This window comes from Silene latifolia, chromosome Y (assembly GCF_048544455.1).
Source record: "Silene latifolia isolate original U9 population chromosome Y, ASM4854445v1, whole genome shotgun sequence".
Classification (NCBI taxonomy): Eukaryota; Viridiplantae; Streptophyta; class Magnoliopsida; order Caryophyllales; family Caryophyllaceae; genus Silene; species Silene latifolia.
The window spans coordinates 69,347,395-69,375,217 of NC_133538.1; the positions used below are offsets into that span (position 1 = coordinate 69,347,395).

Below are 27,823 nucleotides of genomic sequence, written 5' to 3' on the forward strand. Positions count from 1 at the left end.
AATAATAGTGATAATGATAATAATAATATTTATTTCACGACGGTTGCTGCTGCCTCAGAGTCTGTTTTTTCTTTTACACCACGCCAGATTGCTTTATGGCAGTCTCAGCAGGGTTCTCACTCCTCTGATTGGTTACGTGCGGTTCCTATCTCAGGGTTGGGGCAGACTATGAACGGGAGGACTTACCGTAGTGTGTTGGGGTATCGTCTGGGTGTTCCGTTATTCACGGTATCTAGGCCCTGTCCTGCTTGCTCTCGGGTTTTTGCTGGGGATGTCTTTGGGGACCACGCTGTCTCTTGTACTGGTACTGTGGGCGTTAAACATTGGCATAACCTTGTCCGGGACACTCTTTACGACATCTGCTATAGTCTGGTATTGCTGCGGGGAAGGAGGTTGATATCGGTTTGGTTGATGGGCATGGTGGCTCTCTTCGTCCTGCGGATTTATTGCTTTATTCTTGGGACAGAGGGCGTGATGTGTGCGTCGACCTGACAGGTTCTTCACCTTTGACTCAGACTGGGTTGGCAGATTTTGTGCTGGGCCGGGTTGTCGCTGATACTGCTCAGCGTAAGTGTGCTAAGTATGGGGATTTGTGCGCGGTAGCGGGTTATGGTTTCCTACCTTTCTCTTTCTCTTCACTTGGGGAGCTGGGTTCGGATGCTGTTGCCTTGCTCAAGCGGGTCCAGAAATTCTCGGTATCTCAGGATGCTGGGGCTCAGGTAGCCGCTTACATTTTTACTAGACTTAGCTTTGCTATTGCTAAGGGTGTGGGAGCCCAGATTGTCTCTCGGCTCCCCACCAATTTCATGTAAACCTTTTATTTTTATTTTAATGAAAGCTGCGCGCATCTTATAATAAATAATAATAATAATAATAATAATAATAATAATAATAAATTACGTCTTAAGTTATAGTAGACTTGAGACGTATTTCCGTCTAGCAAAAGACCATCACATTTCTCTTGTGAGACTAGATTAACCCGGACCAATCTCATGTCGACAACACACACCTACCATTTTACACCTCACTTAAATTAATCCTTTTAATGCCTCACTCTCACACTTTTTGTACCGTCCCCATCCTCCTTCCCTTTCTATTTTCGAACACTCACAACAACAACAATAACAACAACAACAACAACAACAACAACAACAACAACAACAACAACAAGCATGAACACACCATTAACACTCCTCCTTCAAACTTATATTTCTCCTACATTTCTTGACCGTTTTCTTTGATTTTTGCGCCATTCTCTTCCCCTTTCCATCCTTTAACTTTCTAAGTAAGAAACTTCCACTCTTGTGGAGGTTTCGAAATCTGCCACCTTATGAAAGTTTCAATTTTTAGCTTTAACATTCCATCTCCTTGCTTCTAGGTGAAGAATTTGAAGACCCGAAGGGAGACTCTTACATTGTGGACCATTCACTTGAAGAATAGAGAGCTTTCGAGGTAACGGTGATAGGTTACTCGACAAAGTGTCGAAATTTCGTCCCTTTATCTCGGTTTTATACTTTTTTTGTCATAAAGTTTGGTTCTTTATGGTTTCCTCATATGCGTGGTTGAATGTGTGGTTTTATTAGTTACTTCACATGCTTATTTGAAGTAGTTTCATAGCTTGTATCCCCATGTAGTTTTTCGGGTATGGTGGATATTTTAGCCGAGTGAATTTCCATCTCAAAAGACGGGTAAAAATGGCCTGTTTTACATGGTATTTTCAAGTATTGTTGGGATAAATTTAGTGGTTGTTATTTATGTGTTAGTTGTACTTTGTTTCCGTCTCAACCTTGCTTTCTATATCGTCTTAATTTGGATTCGAATGGACTGCTTTGAGCTGTGAAAGGGCGACTTTTAGAGCTAAAATGTGGAATGATTTTTGTGGTCTTTCGGGACTGTTATGAGCTTGATTTATACATCTCAAATTCATCTTGCTATTACTCGTTGTGTTGGAAAAACTCCGTCTTGTTTATACTTGAAAACTCGTGTTTAAAGTGTCTCAATATGGACCGTGTTTGGCACGATTTCATGCAGCTTAAATGGGCTGTTTGGGTGGTCGAATTGGTGGTTATATGGGCCATTGTTGGCGGGTAAATGGAGGCCAATGTGGTATATGTAGGTGGTTGTTATAAGTAGTATTGTCGAAGTGAATTTCCGTCTCAAACATGCTCATGAACTTGTTTTGATATTTATATGTAATGTTGCATTTGGGTAAGTGATTGTTGTGGTGTGTTGGACCGTCTTTGAAGGTGTTGGCCATGGCTGGTGGTTGACCATGGGGGCAGGCGGTGGACCTGGCTGGGTAACCGTGGTGGTTGGCCGTGTGTTGGCAGCATGGCCACGGCCTGGTCATTGCTAGGGTGGACACGGGTTGGTTAGTATGGTCATACCCCTTGTTACCTTCTCCCATGTTTTATGTTTTGTTATGTTTTTTTAGTTGGGCTTGCATACATCTTGTGTTGTTGGGCCAACCTAATATTATGGTGAAGACTTATGAATGATCCATTTGTAGTTATTTACATTTTATCTCGTATTTTACATAACGCAAATTATTTATTACCGCTTGTTATATTTTATTCAACTGGCATGTTTATATATATAAAATGAAATGCTTATCGACATAATACAAGTATAAAAGATTTACAATAAATAATTACTTGTGAGGAGTCGTATTCTTGTTAAAATGCCATAATGCTATCCTACATGCTTGATTTACCTTTATGCCTACTTGTGCCGTTCTGCAAAGTATGAGTTTATCTCATTTCTTCCGCCTCTTTCGGACCGTTCTGCCGAATGTGGGTACTCGACTTCCGTTATGTCGATCGAGTCTTGGATGCAGACTTTTATGCCGTATGTCGAATCGGGAACCGTTCTGTCCCGAGAGTCTGACCAGATTTAGACTAGGACCGAGTTACTATGATCTTTAGGGTCGTCCTACTAGAGGAAATTACACTTAATGAGTGTAGCAAAGGTCTTGCATTATTTGGATGGTTGCATTGGTCATATATCCATGAAATACGTGCTCGTGGCTAAGTGATCGTGTTTACTCTCCTTATTTTCCTTCTTCATTTACTTGTTGTTACTTATGCCTTACCTACTTATTTACTCCATCCTTTTTCTTTATCCTGTTGTCTTAAACATGTATGATCCCATGTTTAGTTATGATTCAAGTCACTCACATCTTATTTAATGTGCTTATCTGTTTATATTCTTTGTTATATTTGTTTCGACAATTTGTGGCTGGGAGAACCTTGAGTTACTCCCCACTGACTGTGGCTTTCATGTTTACATGAATGACAAGTTTGTGAAGATGCATATGTGGGGTATAGAGGTGTGAGCTATAGAGTACCTTGGACTAGTAGATTACTTATTTACCACTTAGGCTCACCTTTTTCATCTGGTCATTCGAAGGATATATTTTCCCCACTTTTTGACTATCTTATTTGTATGAACCTATGTTTTTATTTCCGCATACTCTTTCTCCGTTGAAAGTTAGTGACTCCCGCATGCTAAACCTTATCTTTTAAATAAAAGCTTTTAAAATCCCTCATTTTCTGCTTGTATTTATTAGTTTTACGTTCTGCTTTATCGGGGGCATCACAGTTGGTATCAGAGCCTTTGTTGCTCCCGACGCACACACGTGTACCCCAAATTTAAATTTTGAACTTGACCTTGAATAATGAATGAGAGATGGGTAGATGTAAGGACCTAAGTTGGTAGTCTTCTTGTGTATGCTATTTGTTAAGTACTAACTTGTTTGATTTCTTTTGTGCCTTAAGAAGATGGTGAGACTAAGCAATCTGGAGAATACTATCATGCAAGCCCTTACTAAAATTCTCCAAAATCAACAAAATGCCAATGCCAATGTTCAAGCCAATCCCGCCCCACAAGTAGGAGATCGTCAAGGAAGTTTTGCTTGGATTACAAGCCAACTAGCAAGAAACAAGGCTAGAACCTATGGTGTGAAGTGGATCCTATTGAGCTTTCGGAGTGGTTCCGTGACATGGAGAAGAATTTCTCTCTTTATGATGTCCAAGATCGAGACAAAGTGAAGCTTGCCTCTCATTTCCTTGTAAAGGAGGCCGATAGGTGGTGGACTTTAACCGGACCTTCCGTCACTCAAGACCCCACCTTTGATTGGGACCGTTTCAAGTCTCTTGTGGAAACTCGTTTCTACCCTAAGGAAATCAAGCAACAAAAATTGAAGAAGTTCATTGATTTCAATCAAGGAGGACTATCCGTTCAAGATTTCACCGACAAGTTAATTGATCTTGCTCATTATGCCTCAAGATTCGTGAAAGATGAAGATGAACGTGTCTACTTCTACCGAAGCAAGTTGAATCCCAAGTTGGAAATTATGGCGAGAAGAGACTCCACGACCTTTGTGGCGGTCTTTGATGATGCTCTTTGGGCCGAGAATTCCTTGAAGGCTATTGATGATGATACTAAGCCTCGTTCCTTCTCTAATTCCTACCGTCCTAACTTTCATGGCAAGAGACCCTTTGTGCCTTCTTCTACACCAAACATTGCTAAGAAGAGGTTTTTGACAAGAGTACAAGAACCAAGGGTGCAAGGATCAAGAGGACAAGAGTCAAGTGGACAAGTTTCCCGACCAAGCAACAACAACCCCAACTTTGAGAAAGCTCGCAAGTGCTGTAATTGTAAGCAAGCCATATACCCCGGAGTTGGATGCTACAATCGACCTTTGACTTGTTATCATTGTTAGAAACCCGGACATCGCTACAATGATTGCCTCGATAAGAGAGATCACACTACTTCTTCTTCCACTCAAGCTCCAAAAGCCAAGCCAAGAGGAACCATCTATGTCATGAGTCGAGCCGAAGCCGTCGTTCATCCCGACATCATTACGGATATGTTCTCAATTTTTGATCAACCATGCCTTATTCTTTTCGACACCGGTCCATCTTTATCTTTTATTTCATCTAAGTTTTCGGAAAAGTTAGCTCTTGAGCCTATACCTACTGAGGATACCCCTATATCCTTACCATCGGGAGAGGTCATTCCAGGTTCCTATTCTTTTTCCGATGTCCCTATTTTAATTTCGGGAACTCTTTTCCCCGCTAACCTACTTCGTTTTCCCCTTGAGGAATTCGATGTAATTTTGGGTATGAATTGGTTATCCAAGTATGATGCAAGATTCGAGTGTAGAGAACAAAAGATTCGCCTCAAAAGCCCGCTAGGCACCCGTGTTTCATATAAAAGAGTCTGTTCCCAAGAAGGTGTAAAGTTGATTTCCGCTTTGAAGTTGATGAGTATGGAGAGGAAAGGTTACCAAGTATTTTTGTGTCTGGTGGCTTCTACCTCTTCTTCCTTGTCGAAGCTTGAAGAAGTGCCCGTGATTTGTGAATTCACCGATGTTTTTCCCGAGGAGTTGCCCGGAATATCTCCCGAGCGAGATGTAGAGTTTTCTGTCGAACTTGTGCCCGGAACCGGACCTATTGCTAAAGATCCCTACCGTATGGCACCAACCGAACTTAAGGAGTTAAGTAAGCAACTTGATGAGATGATTGAGAAAGGATTTATTCAACCTAGTGACTCACCTTGGGGTGCTCCCGTTCTCTTTGTGAAAAAGAAAGATGGATCCATGAGACTTTGTATCGATTATCGTGAGCTCAACCTTGTTACTATCAAGAACAAGTATCCTCTACCAAGGATTGAAGATTTGTTCGATCAACTCAAAGGTGCCTCTACTTTTTCTAAGATTGATTTGAGATTCGGTTATCATCAAATCCCCATTCGTGATTCCGATATTCCAAACACCGCCTTTAGCATGAGATATGGACATTATTAGTTTAAGGTGATGCCCTTTGGATTAACCAAAGCTCCCGCTATCTTCATGGACCAAATGAACCGAACTTTTAGTGAGTTCTTGGACAAGTGTGTTGTGGTCTTGATCGATGATATTCTCATTCTTTCTAAGTCCGAGGAAGAGCATGTCGATCATCTTCGTACTATCTTGGAGGTTCTTCGTCGTCAAAAGTGGTTTGCCAAATTCTCCAAGTGTGAATTTTGGTTATCTAAGGTGTCTTTTCTTGGTCATGTGATACCAAGGAAGGTGTTATGGTGGACCCTTCAAAGATTGAAGCCGTGATGGAATGAAAAAGCATGACCAATGTTGGCAAGATCCGTAGTTTCTTAGGTTTGGCGGGTTATACCGTCGCTTTGTGAAGGATTTTTCTTAGCTTGCTAGACCGATGACACAACTTTTGAAGAAAGAGACCAAGTTCTTATGCACCGAAGCTTGTGAGGAAGCGTTCCAAGAGTTGAAGAGAAGGTTGACTACCGCTCCCGTTTTGACCTTACCCGAGGATGGAGTAGAGTTTGATGTGTTTTGTGATGCTTCTAAGATGGGTTTAGGTTGTGTTCTTATGAAAAATAGGAGAGTTGCTGCTTATGCTTCACGACAATTGAGAGTTCATGAAGTGAACTACCCCACTCATGATCTTGAGTTAGCCGCCGTCGTTCATGCCTTAAAGATATAGAGACATTACCTCAATGTAGTTCATTGCCGTATCTACACCGATCATAAGAGTTTGAGGTATATTTTCACCCAAAAAGAGTTGAATATGAGACAACAATATGGTTGGAGTTAGTGAATGACTACGATGTAGAATTGTTGTACCATGAAGGAAAGACAAATGTGGTTGCCGATGCTTTTAGTAGAATGTCAACTCATTCCTTGAGTGCTATCCGTGTGCTTCCCGATGACCTTTGTACCGAGTTTGGCAAGTTAAGTTTGCAACTAGTGGAGAGTGGTTTTGATTACCTTGGTGCTATGGTTTCCGAACCCATCCTTCTTTGTGAGATTCGGGATAATCTAGTGGATGATTCTACTTTCAAAAGATTTCAAGCCAAGCTTCTTGAAGGGAAAGCCAAAGATTGTGAGATTGATGCTAGTGGTTATCTTCGTTACCAAAGCTGCGTGTATGTTCCCGATGCCGTTGACTTGAGAAAGAGAGTCCTTGATGAAGCTCATCTATCCCCTTATTTAATCCATCTTGGAGGAGACAAGATGTATAAGGATTTGAAGCTTCAATTTTGGTGGCCTAACATGAAGAATGACATTGTCACTTATGTTGGAAAATGCCTCACTTGTCAATAAGTGAAGATTGAGCATAAGAGACCCGGAGGTTTGCTACAACCGTTGGATGTGCCTTTATAGTCAGATAATGTAAGTCAAGAGCTTTTATAGTAATAATGTTACAGTAACACTGTTATAGTAACAATGTCACATTTTACCTTTTATCGAAGTTGACATCATCAAGGAACCCATAATCAAGCACCTCCTTCTCAGATTAGATGTGGTGGACAATAGTTTCTTATTTGCATTCATAAATTCAGAGACTAGGAACAAATCACTGTTAGTAGGCGAATAACCTAAAGAATAACCCATTGCTGTAATACCCCCATCTACCAAGGAGCCTTAACAAGACCTTCCTTAGCAAATAAGGGCGTTACCATCTCGGTTGCCCGAGGATAATAATAATCAAATGTCGATAAAAGAACGTTCATATTATATTACAAGTTATTAACAACCGACTGACGATATAAAAGATACAACTCAAGACTACTATCAGCTATGTGAAACTATCTCTAGCATGACTCGTGGTAGACTCGTCCCTCCAAGCACCCAGCTATGATCCAACATCAACCTGCTAAGACTGACTGCTCACCATAGTAGATCACGGCAGACACAACACAAACGGACAACACAACAAAACCACACAAGGTCAGTGACTGAGATAACAGACACACAAAAGCAGACACAACACAAGTACAACAGCACACACACCACACATCCTCCAACCAACCACACACCTCTGACTGCCCGAAGGTCAAGTCCTGCCAGTGGCGGACCGCAGCAGTTCCCACCTAAGCCTCCTCATATATCCGAGCGATAAACCCATGTTCCTTTATGTGCACATCCCCTCCTGTAGCGGGTTCCAAAGAGGGAAAATTAAGGGCGTGAACCACAGACAAACAACCACAATCAGCTGTACAGACAACAATCACCAACTATCAAACAAACACAAGACTGATCAACTACCACAACCAACCAGAAATACCGACACTAAACCAACCAAAGAACATCAACAGACTCTCTAGACAATCCACAGTACTGAGTAGACGAACCTACCTTTAGCAAACCGCAGCGATACCGCGTCCGATCACAAGATACCCATCAACCATGAACACCACCTATACAACCATTACAACCATCTATTACTACGACTATAAACCTAATTGAAAACAAAGATGACGATGATGATGATGACGACATACCTATTACACAGCAATCCGGCATCAAGACCGCTACCCGACTCAAGCATCTTATCCCTAAGGCATTCTCACTCACAAAGGCATCAAGGAGGTGAACCATGGTGAAGGAGAAGAGAGGTGACGGCATTTAGGTTTAGGAAGAAGGTAGAGAAAATGATTTGGGGTTTCACAATTAACGATTTATAATTCCCCGCTGCAAACCCGTTACTCGATCGAGTAACCAACTTACTCGACCGAGTGACCTCTACTCGACCGAGCCACCAAGCTACTCGATCGAGTAGCCTCCGCTAGATCGAGTAACACACAAACCAAAGCTCACATCGTCACAAGTAATCACTCGTAAGGTTTACGAAGGTTAAGATAAGTGACTAAGGTCAGTCAACGTCGGTCAACGGGTCCCTAAAAGGACGGGTATTACAATTGCATCATCTTCGCAAAATTTTATTATTCTCACCTCATCTTGATCAATTTCTTTAGGAGTAATTACCTTTTTGGGTTGCTTGTGAGCAACGGACTTCATTCTCACCACCTTCGCCTTTACTTCCACCGACTCTTCCTCCTTTCTTTTTCCCTTTGCCTCTTTATTTTTTTGCTCTTCCTCCTTCCTTTTTTTTTTCTCTTCCTCCTTTCTTTTTTCCACTAGCTTATCCTTCAACTGTTCTCTTTTTTCCCTGAATTCTGAGATTCTTTTAGGACCTCTGTTCGTTCTGCGTTTAAATCACTTCGAACAAGTGTTGCACAAATTTCAGCCCGGTACAAAATTCTTTTCTGTGCATCAATCAACCCACATTCAAATACACTTCCCGTGTGGAACGCCATGTGAAGCATTATGAAAACCCCACAATCCACATTTTTCACGTTCTTAATTGGGTAATTCAGCATCTAAGATCCTTTTTCAACACCCATCTGCACCATCAATTTCCCCATGATAGTTGCCTATATAAAAATGTAACATTGTTACTATAATGGAAGTTAAAAATATTATTATATATGAAAAGCTGATAATATATAAGTAGAGGAGACTTACGGCATTCCTTGCCATTTTTGCTTTTCGCGATCTAATATAAAACGGTTTGTTGTCGAGGTAGTCAATCCTTTTCAACAAAAAAATTATACAAGCACAGAAGAAGTGTCTCTCCAGAATGAGCGGAATGAATATTTGCAATTAAGCAGAAATAATTGTCAAACATATATATATATATATATATATATATATATATATATATACATATATATATACACTCTACTTATAGAACAATAAAAAATAACAGTAATGTTCTTACCATATCAGAACCAAAATTAAGTGGATTCTTGCAGTATTTGACCCAACATTTGAAGGTATGCACAACTTCAGCTTCAAAATCTCTCTTAGGATTAGGTTTTGGACGAAACAAACCTTTTAATGCCCCCTTCAAAAATAAATATGAACATAAAAGTTAATAACGATAGCGCATAACAATAGACAAACACAATATCAATAAACATTTATTTTTTATAGTAACATACAGATTGAGCTAATTCCATGAATATTCTTGATGGTGTATCACTTGCTACCTTTCGGAAGATAAGGTCATTGAGAAACATTGCCCAATATTCAATCACCATTGTATAAATAAGCTCAACAGAAACCAATGAAATTAAATCTTCCCTAAGAATGAAGGGGTTCTTCCCATACGAGACAAGCTTTTCCCTGTTGGACAACGAGAAGTTCGTGTCAGAATACCATTTTTATAGAATAATAGTGTTACTGTAACAACAGTTAAAGGTACCACAGTCACAGTGTTATAGTAAACCATATGTCCATAACAGTTCAAAAATAAAAAGAGTACTTACGAATCTCGAAGGTCCTCATCATCGTCAAGAAAACAATAATCAGTTGTTTCTTTCCTAAGTTCAAGAACGCGCACCATTAACTGCTCATATTCTATCATAGTCTCGGACACAAGTGTTAGATTCGGAACTGGTAGGCCACAATCCAATGTGCAGCCGTAGCAAGGATCCATCACACACATCCACGCTTCAGTTGTTTCAGAATGTAACAAATAGTGGTCGCCTGTTTCTTCATCATAATTTTGATATAGGACCTCATCGCTACAATCGTCGACATAGTCGTCTATACTGCCGTCATCCACAATATCAACTTCATCATCATTAGCATCTTCTCTTACCTAACTACTTCTTGCTTCTTCTTTGCCAACTGTCTCCTTACCGCCCTCGCTAGTTTTTCCTTCCTCTTCACCAGTTTTATCATTCCCATTGCCCTCTTCATTACCATTTCCTTCATCCTCCTTACTGTTATCTTCGTTTTTATTGCTAGCACCATCTTCATAGTTATCATCACCTTTGTCTTCATCTGGTTTTTCATTGCCATCACCCTCCTCTTCATCCTTATCATTATCTTCCTCTTCATCTGTCTTGCCCATTTGTTCTTTGTCTTCATTTAAATCAGTAATTGAATATTAATAATTGTTAAAAAAAACGAAATTATTTCACTCTGATTTTCTATTAAAATTATGTTACAGTAACACAGGTGATGTATAACTCGGATCAAATTACAGTAACATTGTTATTCTATTACCTTCACCAGATGGTTCTTCATTTGCCTCACTGCTTGGTTTATCATCAGGCTGCCCTGATGCATCTTCATCCTCCGCATCTTCATCCTCATCTGTGTCACAAGTAATTGAATACAGGTCATGTTTAACTTAGTTATTTAAAGAAGTAACAATAGTACAATAACATTGTTACTCTATTACCTTCACCGGATCCATCTTCATCTGCCTCACTGGTTGGTTTGTCATCATCTTTCCATGATGCATCATCATCAGCATTTTCATTGTCATATGTGTCACAAGTAATTGAATATATATTACTAATAGTTTTACTTTGACGTTTCTCTTAAAACTATGTTACAGTAAGAAATGTGATGTAACTTTGTATCTTCAGTAATACCATTTGACACGTCTGTCGTGTACCTGTCAAAAATAAACTAACTCGACTAACTATATAGCTAGGGAAGTCAGGTCGATCTCCACAGGGAGGCAAGATATCTGTAGAAGTCCGTCTTTTTGGTCACAAATGGGGGGGGGGGGGAGGGGAATTGTTTGAATTGTTATCTAAACTACAAATTTTAAAGGAAAGAGAAATAAAGGGCGAGAGCAATAAAGGCAGGAAATGAGTTTAAACTATCAGATAAAGAGGGACATGTCAGGATTTCGGTTCACTACGGTAGTCCAGTGACTCAGCTGTAAATGACTCAGACGAATTAATGTAAGACGGATGTTGTAAGGTCATTTCGGTCCACTTTCTATCCTAAAATACCACTAACTTAACTTTCATTCTCGTCAGGGTAGTCTACTGTTCATAGCAGGCCTATTTAGTCCAATCTTTTGATCTAGGATTAATTTTAGCCAGATTAAAGAGGTGAATCAGAAGTGTGCACTCAACTAAGTCGATAAATACAATTAAATTGCTATGGTGACAGAGTCTTGTAATTATTTCGTCTGTTTCATTTACTACATCGTTACAATCCTACCGCAGATCCCCTAATCCCAACATTAAAGGGGTTTAGCTACTCATGTCGCTAATTAAACTAACAGCAGATAGATTTCCAGCAGTAGACATTATGAAATAACAAGTAAAAAGCATAAAGAGAAATTAGGGCAAGGTAATTAAATGGAATAACAAGCAATTAAAACAACAAGGATTAATTATTATTAAGGGAAGAGAAAGGAATTACAATCAGTGTGAATCCGGCGTAAAGAACACAAAATCCGAGCAAGAATAATCCCAAAAGTAAGGTTACAGAGGAAACAAAGTAACGCAGTAAAGTTTCTTGATAGATAAAAAGAATAGATAAAAGATCCTAATTACCTAGTTAACGTAGGTTTAAATAGGAAAAGTACTTAAGTTTGCGAAATTAAACAACACACGGGCTGTTTAAAGCCCATAATCAGCGAAACCACTCGATCGAGTAAACACCTCAGCAAATCTACTCGATCGAGTAGAAAGTTACTCGATCGAGTAACTGGTTTTTCTGCAAGCTATGGATCGAGTAGAATTCTACTCGATCGACCAATGGGAGACGTAAAAACCACTCGATCGAGTGGTAAAACTGCTCGATCGAGTATTTCGTCTTCATTTCAGCTCAATTCCGCGCCTAAATGCCTCGTACTCCGTACCATGACGCTTCCAAATGCAGTATCTCACTCTGGAACAATCCCGTCTTCTCTAAATGCATGCAAAAAGGACGAAAAAGAGTACGATTCCACTACTTTCGAGTTCATTTCTACAAAATGGACAAAACGAACCAAAGTAGCCAATTCGGGGCAAAATACCATAAAAACAGTATAAAAATGCATAGAAATACGTGCTGAAATAGGCTAAAAAGACTATATATTAGGCACGTATCAAATCTCCCCAAACCGAACCTTTACTCGTCCTCGAGTAAACTCAAAACTAAACTAATGGAACGGAAATGATAACTCAGAGCTAGCTTAACTTGTCTACTTGAACCGATTTAATGCAACAAAAACTAACGATTAAAGCTAGCAAATCAATACGCAAACGAATTATAAGCTGTTCAGAAATATAGCCAACCTATCGACCTTGCAAGACCAACAAAATCGGATTCTCTTGTGGTCACTCTTCTCTCATGAAGCAAAGGTGAATGATATATGTAAAAGAGGTACGAAAAGACAGTCACTCACCTAACTGCGACCTACATAGCATGCATGCAACAAAAATGAAAGAAAATTCAAGTACTAATGCACACACTCCAACCGATAATGTCCGTCACAGCCGAGAGCTTACAAATAATATGGGAATAGTGAGGTTCAGGTGAGAAAAGGCAAAACATGTTATGGAAATGTGGAGGTAAAAGCGTCAAGCTAGTTCCTAACAGGACCATAAAGAAATCATCCGAATCTCAACTGACTGAAAAACTAAGTACAAGTGCCCCTTCATTTGGCACATAACTCACTAAACTCAAACACAATCTCCTCAAAAAGTATGGGATAAAACGGAGGAGTCAGACGGTCACAAACTTCCCTTTTTTTTATACCGTCTGAATGAACTAACTCAAATAAAACAACTCTTTTTTTTTTAAACTTCCTTTCTTTCTTTTTCTTCCTGTCTCACGTCTTTCCAGTTTTTCTTTTTCTTTTTTTTTTCTTTTTTTTTCTTTTTCTTTTTCACGTCTTTCTTTTTTTTTCTTTTTTTTTTCTTATTCCTCCTTCCTCAATTTCCACCAACTCCAAAACAGAGAAATATGGGCCAAACTGCAACGGAGAAACATACCACAAAAGAACATACTAACTAGCTTGACTAGGCAGGCTTAATTTAGGATGTAGCTAATGGGTCAAAAGGTCAAGTTTTGGCTAATGTGGAGCTAAATGGGTGAAAAATATAAGGAAAGGGAAATTTGCAAGCATCTCCCTGCATGTGACACCAACCACAAACCCGAATATGTGCATTTGACGAGAAATTGAATGTCATAAATGTGCAAAAATGATGAACATGCTATGCAAGGAGTAGTACTCTCAATTCCTAATGAACAAGTCATGAATGTCACCAATTATGGCTCTAAAACTCAGAATTTTTCAAGTAGTTTGCCAATTTATTAGGTCAAGTCTAGACAGTCGGCTATATTTGAACAGAAACTCGTAGACTATGCGTATGACAAAGCTGATAACTATTAATAAAAGTGCAGGGCTCAAGCAAAAAGACAAGTTATAGTGCATTATCATCACGGAAATCTACCGTTCCGACTCAACCTATATGCAAAAATAAACGTGAATATTTTTTTTGAATTTTTTGAAATTTTCTAATTTTTTGGATTTTTGATTTTTAATGAAAATAAACAACAATGCAAGCTGAAAAATAAACGTGAATGCAAAACAAATGCAAATGCAGACTCAAAAGGATGCAATACCCTCCCTAAACCAAAACGGACAACGCCCTCGTTGTCCTACAGCATACACCAGCAGATATACAGGGGAACGGGAATATACAACCAATTAATAAAAAACAATCAATATAAAGGAGACAAAATAAAAGAGTAAGAGATACATACAAAAATACGAACTTCCCCAAACCAGCCAGAAAACTGGGGAAGTGAGTAGACCAATAGCTACTCGTCGTCGTTGTCGTCACTGCTCTCCCGGATCTCCTCCACCCTAAACTCCGGGTCTCTCTCCTCCTCTGCTCCTCAGCACGATCTCTCTCCACTGCCACCTCTGGGTCCTCCTCCTCCTCCTCGTCAGCCGACTCCGGGTACCCCTCAGGTGGGTACCTGTAGAAGGAAGGGTGTGGCCAATCCTATGGAATCGGACAGTGTCGCCTCAAGTGGTACTCGTACAGAGGGTGCAAGGCTAAAGACATGTCCCTCTCCATACGAGCCTGACGCTCTGCAATCACATGCAACAAACCGTAAACGGCGCCCCTTGGTCCGGGACCGCGGGCGCCACAAAGGGAGTAGGTAGTACGAAAGTAGCCGGTAAGACCGGCTCAGTCTGTGTCTGGTCAGTGGGAGTGGGAGTGGGAGTGGTAGTAGGAGTGGTAGTAGTAATGGGAGGAGGGGTCGGATCGGGAGTAGCCGTGGAAGGCTGGGCACTCCCTGAAGGTGTAGACCCCTCTCCGGTCTCAAGATGCCGCTTCTTGGCGGCGGGTGCAGCAGGAGTAGGTCTAGGTGGAAGGAGAAGGTGAGGTAGTGGTGGCAGACGGGCGCCCCTAGCAACAGTAGGAAGGGGCTCAATACGGGGGAGAGTGTCACAAGGTAAGTCTACAGACAAGGAGCCGTCAATCTTCCAAGTCTGGTAGTGCTGAGTCGCCCAATGCCGAGAAAGCATGGCATCCGGACTCGCAGCCTCTCTCCTCGAGGTCTGCAGATCACGAGGCCAAACGGGGAAAAGGCGACGGGTAAGAATGGTGGCTATGCCACCGCAGTAATGGTTCCGTCTCCTTCTTCCCGTGGCTCGAAGGTCTTGGGCGGTCAAGTAAGCTATGTTGAGGGTAAAAGGACCCTCGCAGTCGATGTTTAGGTAACCGCCCAGGATGGAGAGCTCGGTGTTGGTCATGTTGTTTGGCTCCTTTCGAACGAAAATAGTGCTCCCCATCAGTCTAAGGAAACAATGGACGGACGGGGAAGGTGGACTGATGGAGCTTTCGCTCCCTAAAAGTGGTCCGGGCCGACACCACCAAAGCGACGGTAGACCTTCCTTGGGGCGAGCGATCAAGCCGTAGAGGAAAGGTCAAGTAACCTACCAAACTTCCCTAGTGTCATCGGGAAGGTCCGGTTAAACAATAGGAAGGACATCAAGAACTATCGGGGTCGGCCTCGTGTGCCCTGGGGAGAAGGTAAAAGAGCGAGAAACTCGAGGCTCGGCTAAAAAGGTACGGCCGCTCATAGTGATGAGCCCGACCATCCCCGTGCCCCGTAAAAACTCACAAACCGACTCGTAGATACCGAGTCTCTCAAGTGCCGATTTCTCTAGAAATCGGGAAGGTACAAGCACACAAGGCTGAGCAAAGCGGGTTATAAAATTTCTTACGATGGAAAGCGTTAACGAAATGTACCGGGTAGTGCGGGTGAGGGTCGAGGAAGTGTCCCCTCGGACCGTGATCGTGTATGCAGTAGAGGCAAGAACTTTGTAGAAGTGCTAGGAGCGGAAGTAGAGGTGATCGGAGTGGTGCGGCTCGGGGCCCCATCTACGACCCGCCTCGGAACTCAAAGCGAAGCTCGTGAAGCGACGGTGTGAGGGAACCGGGGGCGCTCGAAGGCGATTCCAGCTCTTTGGCGAGTCCGCCAAATGTGTAAAAGTAGAGGTGGTGCGGAGGTAGTGATGTTTGTGGTCACCACCGAAGAGGGACTAGAAGCGGTGCTAGGCGTGTGGTGGTGACCGTAGAGGAAGTGGCGACTGAATCGAGCTAGCAGAAGAGCTAGCTAGCGCAAAAACCGTCCCGCAATTGAAACTAGAAACACGGGTCAGTAGTGGTGACTAAGGCGGAGGGTGGCGGCAAACGAGGGGCCACTGTCTCCGACAGAGACGGACTAGAGGTGGAGCTGGTAGAAGGTAACGAACTAGACTCCATCCTGTAACAAGGGTAGGGGCATGATAAGAAAAATAGTGTCTAAAACTGGCTTAGACAGAAGGAAAAACAAGCAGAAAAAACAACATGAATACTCCCTACCAGTCGAAAATTTCGACCCACAGCATATATGTCCCAACAATTCCTCAAACGAAATCGAAAAGCAGCATGTAAATGGCGATAAGGCGGGCATAACAGTCAACAACAACAGCATGTAAGAAACACTGAAGTTAATTAAGTCATGGAAGCAAGCAAACCCGTCTGACAGTCAAAAAATTTCGACTAAACAACCTTAATCGCGAAAATTCGCACAGTAATCGAATGGAAGCATGTTAAGCATGTTAAACATTCTATACTCAGCAGCAATATCACAACAATGAAGCTACATAGCCAAATGACAGCAGCAATAACCCGTCTGACAGTCGAAATTTTCGACTGTCCTCAACACAAATCGCAAAAATTCATGTAAAATTCGAATTAAACATGTAACAGCAGCGAGGAATTGGGGTTGATCATCAAGCAAGAGGAATACGGGCAATAGACACAATTAAAGTCGAAAAAATTCGACTAACAATGGATTTTCGAACCCTAGAAACAATTTACCTCATATTAATTCGAAAAAACGAAATTAATATGCATAGAGGATGAAAGAATCACTTACTTGATGATAAAAGACCTACAATATGCAATTAATCTTCAATAAACAAGCAAAAGTAGCGATTTTTTGGAGCTCAAAACCGCAAACCCTAATACTCTTTAAAGACCGTGTAAATAGGCATAAATTAAGGGGAAAATATGGGGCTATGGAAGATTAAGTAGCAAACAATAGATTGTAGGTGGTGGATTTGGTAATTAGGCAAGAAAAATTGGGGATTTGGGGTGAGTATTATCGCAAATAGGAGGTGTTTAGACGAAAATTAGGGACAAAATGAGAAAGAAAACAAAAGTAAAGAGTTTAAGGATTGAAAACTCCCTGCGTCCTGTTTCAGTTACTCGATCGAGTGGTCTTAAACCACTCGATCGAGCATTTTGATGCTCCATCTACTCGATCGAGTAGAATTCTACTCGATCGAGAAGTCCCACTTATTGCTTTACTCGATCGACCTGAAAAAGTGCTCGATCGACCAAATTTTCACTCGATCGAGTACAAAAAGTACTCGATCGAGCTCTTTTCTCGTGTAAGCTCTTGAATTTCATCTTTTCTTCCTTGGAATGCGTAAAAACTTCCCCAAACCTGCATAAGAACACGTGCAAAAATATCCCAAAATACCAAATACGCATAAGAACAGTCTATAGTCTTAAATCTACGCTAAAGAACAGTCTATAAGCTAATTGTCCTAATTAAAAGCAATAAAATAAATTCAACGGAAAATTCAAAATTATCTATTACAAAGTGTTACACGGGGCATTTCCCCGTTTAATTCCCAATGCAATTCAGTAGCCCCTTGAAGGGCTCCTGACCGGAGGACGTCATCTCAGCAACGTTGACTGTCCTCTTCAATTTCCATGAGCATGAATGGTCATTCGCAACAGTAGGAGGGGAATAGTTCTCATCCTCATAGGCACGAACTTTCCTCTTCCTTGCTCCTCTATCACCGTCTTTAGCATACTTACTTCCAATTTGATTGACAGCAGTTGCACAACACCCTTTGATAGCTCCTTCGTTGCTTTCATCTGTACCGGCAGCAAGGAAAACAGACGAACTTTCCTCCTTTTTGCTCTCAGTCTGAGGCGGAGGGATAACAATTGCAGCACAATACTCCAAATTTTCAACTGGAGTGTCAATAATAGGGTCAATAGAAGAGAGAGCATTGCAAGGCTGAGCCTGCATGGGAGCCCTCTGGGACTTAGACTGATTAAAAATCAGCTCTTTGTCTCCTACCTGAAAGGTCAAAGTCTTCCCCCCGACGTCAATAACTGCACGAGCAATAGACAAAAATGGTCTCCCTAAAATAATAGGGGTGTGTGCATCTTCGGGGATGTCTAAGACAACGAAATCAACGAGAATAAAGAACCTCCCGATCCTTACAGGTACGTCTTCTACTATACCTAGTGATCGTGATATACTACGGTCGGCCATCTGGACTGTCATGTTAGTGCAACTCAGATTTGTCAAACCAAGTTTCTTGGCCAGAGACAGCGGTAAGACACTTACGCTAGCGCCTAAATCGCATAGCGCATTATCAATCAAATAGTTACCGATATGACACGGAATTGAAAAACTACCCGGGTCTGACTGCTTAGGAGGTAACTTATTTTGAAATAGGGCTGACCCCACCTCAGTCAAAGCTACGGTCTCACTATCACTAATGTTCCTCTTACGCGATAAAATCTCTTTCATAAACTTAAGATAAGAGGGTACCTTTGTCAGCAACTCAGTGAACGGCACAGTGACTTCCAAGCTTTTCAGAAGTTCGACAAATTTGTCGAATTGTTGATTGACCTTAGTATTCTGCAACCGCCTCGGGAAGGGAACTGTGATAGGAATCTCGAGTCCCTTGTTTCTCTCTTCCAATGTATCTTCCGGAGCAAGTTATGTATCCTTTGGACGCTTCTTACCTCTCGAACGAGGTCTTTCTGGTGATTTATCGCTTAAACGAGCACTAGCAGGCTCTCGAATAAGCTTCCCATCATCAAAACTACTCGATCGACCAATATAACCATTCGATCGAGTAGAATCTTCATCAATATCACTCGATCGAGTAGTTTTTTCACTCGATCGAGTAGGAAAACTACTCGATCGACCATTCTGCCTTTCCTGTTCACTTGATCGAGTGGTATTTTCACTCGATCGACCACTTTCGTCCCCAAATCTGCTCGATCGACCACCTGAAACCAGTTGATCGAGTACTTTCTTTGTCGTGAGCTCATTTTCTTCGCCAGAACACTGTTCACCATCGATTCTGACTCTCCTTGGGTCTGATTTCTGCATTTCTGGTCCCTCATACGAACGACCGCTTCTCAGATTGATGAAATTTACCGTCTCGTGTGGATTCTTCTCATTTTGAGTCTGTAATTGACCCTGCTTTCTTGTGGACTCATTAGTGGCTAATTGGGCAACTTGAGGTTCAAGTTTCTTTATGGACGCATCTTTCTGTGGATCACTTAATTGCCACTGCTTCGTGAAGGCTTGCAACATAGACTTAAGCTCACCAATTTCACTCACCCCACCGGAAGATGACGCACCATGGTTAGGAGGAGTAAAATAAGGGGGCTTTTGAAAGCCTTGTTGATTCTTGTGTGGAGGGACATAAGGCTGCTGCTGGTGCGGAGGAGGAGTAGGATTGAGTATATTCTAACTAGTCCACCTCAGATTGGGATGGACTGCCCCTTGATTATTGTAATAGGAACCCCCTCCTTGCCTATATTGCTGAAAGGCAAGGACTTGTTCCTTCTCTACAAGACAGCCAACAGCAGTGTGGCCATCATTACTCCCACATCTCTCACAAGAAACAGTCTCTCCTCTAGTAAGAACATGGGTCCGAGGCTCCCCCAGACTTGTAATTCCAACTTGTCGAATCTAGCATTCATGATCTCCGGTGAGCCAAAACGCTTATCAATCGCATGAACCGTCCTAATCCCATCCCTCGGGTTACCATATTCAAGCCTTGTGATTCGCCATCTCTTCAATAAGAGACCATCCCTTATCGTCATCTGTATTCTCCTGGAATCTTCCACTAGATGCCGCATCAAGTATGGCTCTCGGTCGTCATCTGACCCATTGTAGAACGATTAGCTAGAAACCATGGGTCAAAACCATGGTGAGGTATAGACCTCACCAACTTCTTGAATCGCGACCATGCCTCATAGAAACTTTCATCGAGAGCCTGTCTGAAACTAGTAATCTTGGCCCTCAGCAAATTGGTGCGTTGTGGAGGAAAATATCTCTTGTAAAATGCAAGAGCAAGAGACTCCCAATCAGAACCCCAAAATTTGTGCGGTCCAGTCGATCGACCACTCCACTGGTTAAGTCAGCTAAAGAGAAAGGAAATAGAACCTCCTTAATCTTATCTTGAGTTACCCCCTTAGTGGCGGGGATAGTAGAACAGTAATTGGTAAAGGTCTCCATATGCTTCCTCGGATCTTCACCAGCCACACCTCTATAAATGTTTCTCTCCACCAAATTGATATAAGAAGGACGGATATCAAAGGTGTTCCCATCCTCAGTCTGGAGATTGAAACCTTTGGGAATAGAAGAGGCTTTAGGCACTGAATGACTAGAAAGTTTAGGCATCTTTACTGTAGAAATCGGACTATCTTCCTCGAAAAGAGAATGATGTAACTCCGGCTCGAAAGTACTCAAGTCTTCCTTTCGTGATTTCCTTATCAGACGGAGTCTATGCCTGAATAATCTCTCTGCTTCTGAATCAGCTGAAACTAATTCACACCTGTCTGACCTAGGCATAAACAACACAACAAGAAAATAATAAGAACGGTCTCAAGGAATAGGAATTCCCTGAGACGGATAAAATAAACGGAACGAAAACAAATAGGGCAATTGCCTCCCCAGCAACGACGCCAAAATTTGACTCGTTTGTCTTGTACCTGTCAAAAATAAACTAACTCGACTAACTATATAGCTAGGGAAGTCAGGTCGATCTCCACAGGGAGGCAAGATATCTGTAGAAGTCCGTCTATTTGGTCACAAATGGAGGGGGGGGGGGGGGGTTGTTTGAATTGTTATCTAAACTACGAATTTTAAAGGAAAGAGAAATAAAGGGCGAGAGCAATAAAGGCAGGAAATGAGTTTAAACTAGCAGATAAATAGGGACATGTCAGGATTTCGGTTCACTACGGTAGTCCAGTGACTCAGCTGTAAATGACTCAGACGAATTAATGTAAGACGGATGTTGAAAGGTCATTTCGGTCCACTTTCTATCCTAAAATACCACTAACTTAACTTTCATTCTCGTCAGGGTAGTCTACTGTTCATAGCAGGCCTATTTAGTCCAATCTTTCGATCTAGGATTAATTTTAGCCAGATTAAAGAGGTGACTCAGAAGTGTGCACTCAACTAAGTCGATAAATACAATTAAATTGCTATGGTGACAGAGTCTCGTAATTATTTCGTCTGTTTAATTTACTACATCATCACAATCCTACCGCAGATCCCCTAATCCCAACATGAAAGGGGTTTAGCTACTCATGTCGCTAATTAAACTAACAACAGATAGATTTCCAGCAGTAGACATTATGAAATAACAAGTAAAAAGCATAAAGAGAAATTAGGGCAAGGTAATTAAATGGAATAACAAGCAATTAAAACAACAAGGATTAATTATTATTAAGGGAAGAGAAAGGAATTACAATCAGTGCGAATCCGGCGTAAAGAACACAAAATCCGAGCAAGAATAATCCCAAAAGTAAGGTTACAGAGGAAACAAAGTAACGCAGTAAAGTTTCTTGATAGATAAAAAGAATAGATAAAAGATCTTAATAACCTAGTTAACGTAGGTTTAAATAGGAAAAGTACTTAAGTTTGCGAAATTAAACAACACACGGGCTGTTTAACGCCCATAATCAGCGAAACCACTCGATCGAGTGGATTAAAACCACTCGATCGAGTAAGCACCTTAGCAAATCTACTCGATCTAGTAGAAAGTTACTCGATCGAGTAACTGGTCTTTCTGCAAGCTAAGGATCGAGTAGAATTCTACTCGATCGACCAATGGGAGACGTAAAAACCACTCGATCGAGTGGTAAAACTGCTCGATCGAGTATTTCGTCTTCATTTCAGCTCAATTCCGCGCCTAAATGCCTCGTACTCCGTACCATGACGCTTCCAAATGCAGTATCTCACTCTGGAACAATCCCGTCTCCTCTAAATGCATGCAAAAAGGACGAAAAAGAGTACGATTCCACTACTTTCGCGTTCATTTCTACAAAATGGACAAAATGAACCAAAGTAGCCAATTCGGGGCAAAATACCATAAAAATAGTATAAAAATTCATAGAAATACGTGCTGAAATAGGCTAAAAAGACTATATATTAGGCACGTATCACCATTACAGAAACAATATTACTCTATTACCTTCAATAGATCCTTCATCATCTACCTCACTTGTTGGGTTGTCATCACGCTGCCTGATTCATCATTATCAGCCTCTTCCTTGTCATCTGTGTCACAATTAATTAAATATTACTTAAACAAATTCTGAAAAGAAAATTGGATATTAGTTTCACTCTGTTGTTTCTGTTAAAATAATTTTGCTGTAAGAAATATGCTGTAACTCTTTTTGGTTAAGTAATATAACTACAGTAACAATATTACTCTATTACCTTTAGCAAATCCTTCTTCAACTACCTCACTGGTTGGGATTTCATCACCCTGTTCAGATGCATCATCATCATCAACATCCTTCTCATCTGAATCATAAGTAATTGACTATTACTAAATTTTTATTAAGGGAAAAAAAGGCAGAATAGTTTTACTGTGATGTTTTTGTTAAAAATTAGGTTATAGACTTATAGTAACACTGGTTCTATAATAGTATTATTCTATTACCTTCACTAGATGCATCTTCATCCCTCTCACTAGTCATTTTCTCACTTTGGCCTGATTTATTCTCTTCATCTGTATCATCCTTTTTGTCTGCATCAGAAATTAAAAAGTTACTAATTATTTTTTTTTTAAAAAAACTTCTTAATAACTTCATTCTTTAGTCACCTTCGTTTTCATGACTGCCTTTTTCGGTACTATTTTTCCAGGAACCTTCTTGTTCTCTTTCTTGTTAACTACCTTTTCTGATTTTTCCATCACTGGCTCTTTTGCCGTTGAAATCTCCTTCACTGGAAATTTCTTTATTGGTACAACCTTCTTAACAGGTGTGGTTTTTCCCTTCTTCTCTGATGTCTTTTCACTTCCTTTGTCTGATGTCTTTTCTATTGCCACCTCTTTTGGCAACTTCGCAGATTTTGCCATTGCTGCCTTCTGGGGTTCACCTTTTTTACAGCAACATGTTTGGGCAACTTTTCTGTTGCCTCCTTTCCCACCGCCTTTGATGCCTACGTTGCTACCTTCACTGTTGGTACCTTCACTGCCTTTTCGGTTGGTGTAGTTGCTGCCTTCTCCGTTTGTGTAGTTGTTGCCTTCACCGTTGGCACCGTTGGCTTTTTTGTTGCCTTTTCTGTCGGCTTCTTCAGTGCCTTCTGCAATGTCACTGTCAATTCCTTTTTCGTTGCCATTTGTGGTTCATTTTTAGTTTGATGGATTGGTGGCTTTCCTACCTTCTCTGCCGAAACTGTCGCTGGTTTAGGTACCTTTTTGGTAGGAGTATTTGTTGCCTTACGTGCCCTTTTCAGTTGGCGCCTTCTTTGCAACAGTGTTTGTTACCTGACCCACATTCTCAGCAGTATCTTCCCCCGCCTTCGCTTTTGTTGAAATTGACAGCTTTTCTGTCTGCACTTTCTTGGTTGTTGCAATTTTACTCTTCTTTGTCACATTTGATTCCTTGGGCACCTCTGCTTTCCTGACATTACTTTTTAAAATTCAAATATCAGAATAACAGTAACAATAAAATAATAAAAACTATTATAGTGAAAAGGAAATTATGCTGCTTAAGCCTGAGAAGGGATGATAAATGGAAAAAGAAGAAAGCTCAAAAAAGAATGCAACTATGTTACAGTAACATATAATATTTTTTTAGATTTCAAATAATTATATTTAAACATAAAAACTACGTTTATACTATTACTATAACAATGTGACAATAATATTAAGTACTAAATTTCCATAAATTATAAACCCTAGTAAGTTGTTGTCGAGCAAAGACATAGTAACATCCCTCCGAGACTTACTCATGCTCATGAGAAGCTTTGACTTCCTTCTGTGGTGTCGGCTTTGACAGCTTCTCTGTCTCAACCTTCTTGATTGATGTCTTTTGTGATGCTATCACTTTAGTCCTTTTTGTAACAACTGGTTTCTCTGGAATCTCTGCTTTCCTGAGATTGTTTGTTCAAAAATCAAATTCAGAATAATAGTAACAATATAACAATTACAACTATTATACTAAAAAGAAATGATGGTGGTCAAGTCTGAGATGGAATGTCAAATGGAAAAAGATGAGTAGTTTTTTAGAAAATAACATACGAATGTAACACCGCTATAGTAACAGTGTGACATTAATATTAAGTACTAAGTTTCCATAAATCATAAACCCGAGTAACAAGTTATCGAGCAAAGACTTATAGGGACATCCCTCCAGGACTTACTTATCTTCATGAGAAGCTTTAACTTCTTTCTGTGCAGTCGGCTTTGACAGCTTCTCTATCTCCACCTTCTTTGTTGGTGTCTTCTTTGATACTGTTACCTTCTTCTTCTTTGTGACAGTTGAATTCTCAGGCAATTCAGCTTTCCTGACAATATTTTTTCAAAAATGAAAATCAGAATAACAGTAACAATATAAGAATAATAGCTATTACTTAAAATGATCATAGTAACAATGGAAAAAGAAGCATTGCTGTAAAAATGTTACACTAACGTCAAATAGTTATTTAGAGATAAAATAAAACTGTTTAAATATCATAAAACAGCGACACTGTTACTGTAGTAGTGTCACAGTAACACAGGATTTGAATCGTTGCATTCTTTAATCATTGTTACAATAACATTGTTACTGTTCTTTTTGTTAAGCAATATTGTTACTCTATTGAAACAAACAATGCCCGTGTTTTTAAATTATAGTGCTAACATTGTTGCAGAAAAAAAAGAGTACTAACACAGTTGCAGAAAAAAAAAGTACAATACAAAGATTTTGGGGAAAAGTAGAACACGAAGAACAGGAAAAACACAGAAATAATTATTATGTATAATAATAAGAAACATTAATTACTCATTTTCTAAAAATCATAATCCCCAATTTTTAGGCGAAAACTAAAACATGAATTTCCACAAAATTTAACTGCTAGGACAAAAAAAAAACGAGAATTAATTTCTCGATTTATAATTTCGAAAAACCGAACATACAAGCAATTGACAGTTTAATTATATAATTCATGATCAACAACAACAACATGAAAATTAAACCTAATTTTTGGCAAAAAAATCTATTAAGCAATTCCTGTAACAAATTAACCCTAATTTCTTCACATAATCCAATATAATCAACAACAACATCAATGACAACAACAATATCAACAAGAACAAGTAACATAAAAAACGAAAAACTTTAATTATATATTTATGATCAACAACTGCAACATGAAAGCAAAACCTAATTTTTTCAAAAAAAAAATCAATTACGCAGTTCCAGCAACACATTAACCCTAATTTCTTCATATATTCCAATATAATCAACAACAACATCAATTACAACAACAACAACAACAACAACAATAACAACAACAACAACAACAACAACAAAAACAACATGCAATAACATAAAATCGCAAAAACTTAAATTAAAAGAAAAACGATAATAGACAGCAATTGATACCTCTTCATTATGTAGATTTTTTGAAGTTCTTCGCTTAATTTTTTAAAGTTCTTTGATTAATTTTAGTGAAAATTTGGTATGATTTTGGAAGATTTTAGATGAATTTGGAAAGAGAAGTGGTTCTGGAAAGTTTTGATTTTTTATAGAATATTATGTGTGCGCGCTGCAGTTATTTTCGTCGGTGATTAGAGAGAGAAAAAAGAGCAGTTGGTAGAGAGAGAAAAATTTAATGCAATTATGAGTGGCACGTCAGACTTCCCTTCTTTTTAAATTGCCGACTACTTTTTGCTAGCCACGTGGATCACTTACAGCCACTCGTTCTTTAAATCTAATGGTTGAGATTCGCGGGACGGACTCATCCAAGATGCTGGACTCACCGGATGCTCTTTTCTCTCTCTCTCTCTCTCTCTCTCTCTCTCTCTCTCTCTCTCTCTCTCTCTCTCTCTCTCTCTCTCTCTCTCTCTCTCTCTCTCTCTCTCTCTCTCTCTCTCTCTCTCTCTATATATATATATATATATATATATATATATATATATATATATATATATATATATATATATATATATATATATACATATACATATACATATATATATACATATATATATACATATATATATACATATATATATACATATATATATATATATATATATACATATATATATATATATATATATATATATAGATTGGATTTGGTGAGTTGGTTCTTATGGTGAGTTGTGAGTTGGGGAAATCTCAACCATTAGATTACATTAGAGATGAATGGCCAAGATCTAATCTTACATGTCATATAAAAACACTGTCATTTTTTTTTCTTCTAATGTTACTTTTTTTTTTTTTTTTTTTATGCTATTATTGTGCTTTTTTTTACCACTTTAATTTTTTTTCTCTCTTATGTTTTTCTTTAATTTTCTCATTATGTTACTTTTTTTTCTTTTTCTTTTTGTACCAGATTTTTTTTTTACTTGAAATTTTTTTTACACTTATTTTTTTACCTCGTGTTATTATGCTGTTATTGTGCTTTTTTTTTTACTTTGATTTTTTTTTCTTTTTTTTACCACGTGTTATTGTGCTGTTATTATGCTGTCACTTTGATTTTTTTTTTTTGCGACTTTGATTTTTTTTCTTTTTTTCTTCCCCGTTTTATTGTGCTGTTATTGTTACTCCGCTGTTATTGTGATGTTATTATGCTGTCACTTTGAATTTTTTTTACGACTTTGATTTTTTTTACGACTAATTTTTTTTACCACATGTTATTGTGCTGTTATTCTGCTATTATTGTGATGTTATTCCGGTTTCACTTTTGATTTTTCTTACTACTTTGTTTTTTTTATTCTTTTTTTTACCGCATGTTATTGTTACTCCATTGTTATTGTGATGTTATTCTCATTGTCACTTTGATTTTTTTGACGGCTTTGATTTTTTTCCTTTTTTTTCTTTACCACGTGTTATTGTGCTGTTATTGTTACTCCGCTGTTATTGTGATGTTATTCTGCTCACTTTGATTTTTTTTACGACTTTAATTTTTTTTACCACGTGTTATTGTGCTGTTATTCTACCGTTATTCTGCTGTTATTGTGATGTTATTCCGGTGTCACTTTGATTTTTTTACTACTTTGATTTTTTTCTTTTTTTTTACCGCGTGTTATTGTGCTGTTATTCTGGTGTTATTGTGATGTTATTCCGGTGTCACTTAGATTTTTTTTACTACTTTGATTTTTTTACTCTTTTTTTTTACCACGTGTTATTGTACTGTTATTCTGGTGTTATTGTGATGTTATTTCGTTGTCACTTAGACTTTTTACTACTTTGATTTTTTTACTCTTTTTTTTTACCACATGTTATTGTGTTGTTATTCTAGTGTTATTGTTATTCTGGTGTTATTGTGATATTATTCCGGTGACACTTAGATTTTTTTTACTACTTAGATTTTTTTACTCTTTTTTTTTACCACATGTTATTGTGCTGTTATTCTGGTGTTATTGTGATGTTATTTCCT

General features: G+C 39.4%; 1 protein-coding gene and 1 non-coding gene across 2 annotated transcripts; both read left to right on the forward strand.

The window, feature by feature from the left end:
- Positions 1-4,000: 4,000 nt before the first annotated feature.
- LOC141628293 (uncharacterized) lies at positions 4,001-6,500 on the forward strand. The gene is made up of 3 exons (XM_074441453.1): positions 4,001-4,652; positions 5,238-5,572; positions 6,231-6,500. Exons 1-3 carry the CDS (start codon positions 4,001-4,003, stop codon positions 6,498-6,500), a joined length of 1,257 nt encoding a protein of 418 aa, XP_074297554.1.
- Positions 6,501-20,139: 13,639 nt separating this feature from the next.
- Positions 20,140-20,246, forward strand: LOC141635961 (small nucleolar RNA R71). Its single transcript, XR_012540609.1, has one exon. It is a non-coding gene; the product is annotated as a small nucleolar RNA R71 (small nucleolar RNA).
- Positions 20,247-27,823: the final 7,577 nt, after the last annotated feature.